The sequence below is a fragment of the Amphiprion ocellaris genome, chromosome 15, assembly GCF_022539595.1.
Source record: "Amphiprion ocellaris isolate individual 3 ecotype Okinawa chromosome 15, ASM2253959v1, whole genome shotgun sequence".
NCBI lineage: Eukaryota > Metazoa > Chordata > Actinopteri > Pomacentridae > Amphiprion > Amphiprion ocellaris.
The window spans coordinates 11,205,563-11,212,581 of record NC_072780.1 but is presented as its reverse complement, the minus strand read 5'-3'; the positions used below and the strand labels follow the sequence as shown (position 1 = coordinate 11,212,581).

The window sequence follows — 7,019 nt, the reverse complement described above, 5'->3', positions numbered from 1 at the left end:
GTTATATTCTCTCATTTTTATGGATTGTCCACACTTTAAAACAAGGCCCTTGACAACTATCTTTATGAAGGCAATCCATCATGTAGATGTTATTTCTTTGTCCATAATCTGACTTTTCCAATGAGAGCATCAATCTGATTTCTCGTATTAAGACAGGAGTGTCATTTCTTGGAAGATTTATTTTCAGAAATTTTAAATTACAAATAAAAATAAGAAACACATGAAAAGGGTGGTATTATCAAACATCAGTGTCACACATGGCCAAAAACAACATCCAACTGACAGTTCAGTAAACACTCTATGCATTTACTGTGTACGTAACAAAATCATACTGAATACGCAAACAGACAGCATTTGCTCATTACGTCTCAGACATTGACCAGTAGGATTTAGGAGAGGAAAGTAAAAGGTGATGTCCATTTCCCAGCTTTCCGATGACGTCAGTTACATGATCTCAATAAGAGGAGGGGATTGGTGGTATGAAGATGTTCCTTAGCCCCATAGCAAACTAGAAAAAAAAAAGAAAATCTGTAAAAAAATCTATGAAATCCCATTGAAAACGTTATGCTACACCTTGAGGAGTTTAATCTAGTCATGGTTGGTATTATTCAGGTGTGATCACATAATTCCTACCATGGCTTTTGTTTCTTGTTCTTAATTGCGTCGCTTGAGAATTTTAAGTAGTGATGCAACGTTCACCACTGATGTCATTTCAAAGTAGAAGTATCGCAGGCTGAGGTTCTAAAGTCTTGTTTAATCATATTCATTCTACAGGAGTCATACTGAATACTGGATGTGCTTCTCACTTTGCCTGACTATTTAAAATCAGCATTACAGACTTACAAAATTGATCAGTTTTCAGAATATAAGCATTTTTGAACAAAATACCTACAAAGAAATCTGTATGAGGTCCAACGTTTTATATTGGTGTCACATTGGCCAGCAGATGTCGCCACTTTTGACTCTACTAAATGATCCCAACTGCAAACCAGCTGCTTCGTGGTCATTCAGTGCTTCGAAAATCAAGAATTAAATTCATGTTATTTAGCCTGCTCAACATCCAGATTTATAGGTGATAGAGGACCTGTTCTGAGATCCAAGTTGATGATACTGCTGATAATATAAGACTGATAAGAAGCTTTAGAAAGGGTAACTGAAGGTCGTGGATTGTGATGCTGCACACGGCAACTACAGTATGTGATATCCAGCAAGTGGCGTGTTTTCTTATGTAAAACTCCAACAACAAACATCTTGATAAACACCAAAATTACGACCTTGATACCTGGCTAAATATGTCAATACATACACCTAAGCAATACTCCAGTAGAAACCTAAAGCATCAGGAAAAGTAATGGAGTAACAGATACCAGAATATGGAACTTACAATTTGCCTTTTTTTTTTTTTTTTTAAATTTCTAAAAAATCTGATTGGATCCAATCAGATGGTGACCTTAAATTTGCCAAAAGACATGTTGATGCAAGGCAGTGGAGGACATGAAAAGAAGCAGTCAAACAACTGGGAATTACTGGACCAAAGTTTGATCATAACATTTTCGTATCCAACAGTACTGGAGGAACAATTGTCATGTTCACATCGCTCTACCTATGTCACACTTCTGATTCTAAAAGGATAAATCCTTGCAGATATGAACGCAGCAGTACTTTAATGAACATTTCAATCATCTGGTCTCACTATTTCTGCAGGAATTAAGTTGATCAGTCACAAGGGCTGTTGTTGTTCATGATGTGATTTTAGCTTGCAGTAACGTGAGTTAACGTTACCAGTGTGAATATTGCGTTTGCTACAATGGTGAGCCAGTAAAAAAGATCAAGGCAAATTAAACTGTTAAACCGCTGATTGCCTCTCCAAACTCTGATAGTAAAGAAAAGTCAGCTTGTCACAGAATAAATGACTCATTTGACGTATATTTGAAGGCACGTTCCAACCATGTTTTCAATCACATTTGCTAACCCACTTCTCCTTGAATCTTTTGAAAAAGTTTCAGATGTTTGTTGGGGAAAGTTGGACCCACTGGTTCCCTTGGTCTGTGTAGATAAAACATCCTTTACTGACAAGCAATGTGGGGACTGTGGGTTCAAAATCAAAACACTGTCATGGTTTAAGTATCGTTACTAATAAAATGGAGCAAAACTTTTGTAGTACTGTAATGACTGCCCTTGTTTCATTCATCAGGTTATGCACTTCAGCACATTCAATGTGAAAGAACATAACAGAAACTAACATTTAAGTGGAGGTTTTAGTTTTGAGAAGATTTGTGTCCCTATAGACATAATTGTGTGAGAGACAGTATATGTAGCATGCAATGGGGTTTTCCAATGTGGGGTAACTGGTGGCCGGAGCGGAAAACAAAAACTTTACACTTTCCTCTATAGTCTCCTACGTAGTTTCGGTGCTGAGGACAAAGGGACATGGCCAATGAAGAAAATTCCACCGTAAAACATTTGGCTGTATGTTTAGGACTGCTGTCCTGTTGGATAAGTCCGTCAACTCACACATAAAACAAGTCTCTAAGACGGCCTGCTTTCACCTGCACAATATTGTCAAAATCAGAAACTTATAGCCTCAGATTAAAAACTGGTCTATGCATGTGTTACTTCCAGGTTGGACAACTGAAATTCCTAATCATTACAATGTGACAGTAAGTCTCTGAAAAATCTCCAGCTGATCCAAAATGCTGCAGTGAGACTACTGAAGCAACTAGCGAGAGATCATATTTGTTTTTATGTATCTATTATTGTGGCGAGCTGCGTAGAAGAACTCCTGTGGAACCAGCTCCCAGTTTGGGTTCGGGAGGCGGACACCCACTCTATTTTTAAGACCAGACTTAAAACCTTCCTTTTTGACAAATCTTATAGTTGAGGATGACTGGGGGACCCTGAGGGGGCCAGCTGGTGTCTTCATTTGCACAACTGACTTCCCCTTTGTCCCTTAGTTCTGCCCCTAGTTCTGCTGCTATAGGCCTAGGCTGCTGGGGAACCTCTCTGGATGCACTGAGCCCTTCTCTATCTACCATTGTATTTAATATATATACTGTTATTGCATTACACTCACTCCGTTTCTCCCTGTGTCCTTTCTCCGAGTGTCCCTGGTCCCAGAGCTGGATGCTTCTGATCTGTGGTTGTTGTCCTACCAACTGTCCTAGTCTCCATCATGTCCACTGTGGGATGCTGCTGCTGACCTTCCTCCAGCCCACTGCTTCCAGCTGCCCATTTCCACCAGTTGACTCTGCATCACCCTCGCAATACTTGATATGCTCATCTACTTACAGTGTGAATTTTACTACCAGCTATATATGTAGTATATTTAATGCCAGAGCCGTACATCATAACAGTAAACTACGACTCAATTTCAATGCTAGCTTGTACTTTGTATGTATCATCTAGCTTATCATACATGTATCCAACTGTATGTTATGTTTCTTGTTCCCCACCCTCCTCCCCCTTTACCTCTACCTCTATCCCTCTACCTCTTCTGTCCTTCTCAACCCGCCCGGCCAGCAGGCAGATGGGTCCCCCCACATTAGAGCCGGGTTCTGCTCGAGGTTTTTTTCCCTGTTAAAAGGGTGTTTTCCTTGCCACTGTCGCCTTTTGGCTTGCTCTGGGGGTTCAGGCATATGGATTCTGTAAAACGTCTTGAGACAATTTGACTGTAATTGGCGCTATATAAATAGAACTGAATTGAATTCAATTAACTGTTCAGTGTCTATTGTAAATTATTATTTGTTTACTGTTTATCAGTGCTCATCTTTTCTCTCTCTGAACCGTAACTGGCCAAGGCAGACAGCTCCTCACTGAGTCTGGTTCTATTTTAGGATCTTCTGTCAAATGGGACTTTTTCACCCCAGTGTCACCAAGTGCTTGCTCAAGGGAAAATTGTTGGGTTTCTCTTCAAAGTTTTGTAAGGTCCTTGCTCAGAGATGGCATATGCTATGATTTGGTGCTTTACAGATAAATTGAACTGAACTGTATTCTGAAATGTTGTCTTAACAGCTTTGATACATTTGTATTTGAGTGGAGAATCCCTCTGTCAACGTTTTTCTCCTTTTCTCCACATTTTGACAGACACCAATTTATCTTTAACCAGTCCAAAGAATTTTGTTCTAGAATTCATCCTTTTTTGTTGGCTACAAATCTCTGAAGAAATCTCACACCAATTTGTCCTCACCTCAGTACTGAAGGCTCCGGCATTCCTGGATCTGCTCCTCGTTTGAAACCTGCAAATCAAAACCACACAGAAAAATTAAAGGATACTGATTTACATTTGAGACTAGTTCTCAGAAATGTATGACAAAGCAAAAACAGAGCCTAATTTACATATTATGGCTTGCAGCTGGATGCAAATCCGAGCTTGGGTAAAAGTACATTTTACACACACATTTGTGAAATTCTTGTGCGAATCATGAAAAAAAAATCCCTTGACAATTAGGTGTATCCTTTTGAGACTGGATGCTCTAGTAAATCCTTTACTATGAGTCAGTAGAATGTGTCAGCAGATTGCACTTTGCCCCTGCAAAACACCCACATTTCAATGCAACATTGCATCACAATGCACCAAAGTCAGTGAAGTGTAGTAGTAACTACATATGGAAAGTAGTGAGCAGCCAGCACAGTCATTTCCACAGTATCACTATGCTCAAGTCAACCATGATGCAAAAAATTCTTGTGAAAAAGACATAGAATTCCTAGAAGACTAAAAATAGTCTCTCTTTACTGCTCTCTTAATATGGGGCAACAACTCGCTAACAGTTTATTGATTTGTCAATAAGTTATTGTTCAGTCTATACAATGACAGAAAGTCAGTTAATATTCTGGCAAAGGCATTAATTTGACCAAACTGAAACCTACAGAGGTACATTGTTAAACTGACAAGTTGTTTCACTGTTGCGTTAGTCCTTTTCTAATATTCTTTGGCACACTTTTAAATAAACTTGTAACCAGTAGTAGCATGAAATATATAGGAGATTGTGGTTTAAAAAAAAGGGGGGGGGGGGGGTCAAACAGATTCAAGACAAACTCTCCCTTTCAGTAAATGAGCTGCATACGAGAAATGCATGCAAATGAAGAAAAGAAAAAAACACAGAAAGAAAGAGAAAAAGAGAAAGTATGACATAAGCATTGGTGTTTCCAAAATGCTGAAGTCACAGAAAACTCACGAACACACGGCAAGTCCACTGGCTATGTGGTCACACATGCAAAAGTTTCAACTTCCCCAACTACACTCAAAATCATAGCAATGCAAATGCCTCAACTTCCCTAACTGAACCTCAAATGACCAAGTATTTTAGACAGACACGTAGCACTAAAACACATGTGCAGGCATGTCTGAATAAAATTAGTGAACTACTGAAGCATTAATAACCGTGCTAATTAACCATTTTGACTCCTGTATCATCAGAATCTGCACAATTTGCGCTGAAATCTTTTACACACATCTGCAACTCTACATAGTTGTTAAACACTGGTGTGCCTTTATTTTAATTGACTGCTTTTAAATAATCAAATTAATGTCTTTCTTGTGTAAGTACTTTAACAGCAAAGAGAAAACACAGTCGAATTCCTTGTATTTGTATACACTTGGCCAAAAAACCTAATTCTGATGCTGATGTTTGGAGAAGAGACAGTGTAGAACCCAGGACCTTCTGCTTCAGAGCTTCAAGGTGTACAACTTCCCACAGTGTTGATTCAAGTAGATGGAGATCTTAAAGCATCATCACCTTATATCATCACCCATACAAAGACTTTGTCAGTATAAGGTGCCACAGCTTGATATCAAAAGGACAGTTTTATCATAGGTTCACCCAGAGACACAAGGACTTTCACTCCCAAACTCATTCAACAGCATCAGTGCAGTGCTCTGCGTGCAGTACAGCACTGTACCACAACGTGTAGCTCAGCTGTTTGATAAACCGCATGCTACAGACCCAGTTCAAACAAAAACGTTATTTCATTGTTTTTAGCACGCTGTTCGTTTAAGAGACCAATATAACAATAGCTATATGGCATCTTCCTCACCCACTCAGTAATAACATTACAAGCTAGCCTGTAGTTAAAGGCTAGCACGCTAAGCTAACTAGCTAACATGCCTCCTCAGCTCGCCGGCTTCCCCCTGCTCCTGTTCGGATACTGACCGAGGTACAGCACGGTTGGGATGAAACCCCATCGGATGACAAACTGGCCGCACTGGAAAAGCTGCTGCAGCCGCTGTTTGGTTTCTTTACTTAGTTTCGCCATGAGTTTATCCTGAACAGCGAGGTTTCTTCAGCTTCCAAGGGCAGGGAGGAGGAAGTGACGCAACAAGTTTACCTGACATCGTCCGTCTGTGACCGGCCGCCATCTTGTGGACAGAACTGTAACTGCGACTCTGCTGCAGCTCAATAATAATAATAAGAATGCTAATAACAATGCTAATAATAACAATAATAATAATCTATTGTTATAATTATTTCATACATACATACATACATACATACATATATATATATATATATATATATATATATATATATATATATATATATATATATATATATATATATATATATATATAAATAATTATTATAATAGTAATTATTATTATTATTATTATTATTATTATTATTATTATTATTATTATTATTATTATTATTAATATTATTATTAATATTAATAAATAATAATAAATAACATTATAAATAACAATCACGATAATTACTCCGCCAAGGAAAACGACAGTTATGTGACAATCAGCGATATAAGAATCTTAAGAATCTACTCTAACAAGTTACTTGACTAATTTAAAAATGGGGCTGCACAGGTGGTTAGCACTGTCGCTTTGCAGCTAGAAGATCCCTGGTTCACATCTTACTGCCATTAAGAAGACAAGAAATTCCACAAATTACCCTTGACAAGACACACTTGTGAAGTGAACACCACTTCAGGTGACTACCTCATGAAGCTCATCGAGAGAATGCCAAGAGTGTGCAAAGCAGTAATCAAATAAGAGGGTGGCTATTTTGAAG

At 38.4% G+C, this 7,019-nt stretch overlaps 1 protein-coding gene across 1 annotated transcript; it reads right to left on the bottom strand.

The window, feature by feature from the left end:
- Positions 1-161: 161 nt before the first annotated feature.
- On the bottom strand, positions 162-6,309 carry tomm7 (translocase of outer mitochondrial membrane 7 homolog (yeast)). The gene is made up of 3 exons (XM_023278101.3): positions 6,150-6,309; positions 4,187-4,235; positions 162-508 (listed from the first exon to the last, which is right to left on the bottom strand). Exons 1-3 carry the CDS (start codon positions 6,250-6,252, stop codon positions 493-495), a joined length of 168 nt encoding a protein of 55 aa, XP_023133869.1. The 5' UTR covers positions 6,253-6,309; the 3' UTR covers positions 162-492.
- Between the last annotated feature and the right edge of the window lie 710 nt (positions 6,310-7,019).

What these genes read in the sequence shown, in the direction of transcription:
- tomm7 (XM_023278101.3), bottom strand. Translation starts at nt 6,252, where the DNA reads ATGGCGAAACTAAGTAAAGAAACCAAACAGCGGCTGCAGCAGCTTTTC. An exon ending in CCCAACCGTGCTGTACCTCG is followed by an intron (nt 4,236 to 6,149) that starts GTCAGTATCCGA and finishes TTTGATTTGCAG; the next exon opens with GTTTCAAACGAGGAGCAGAT.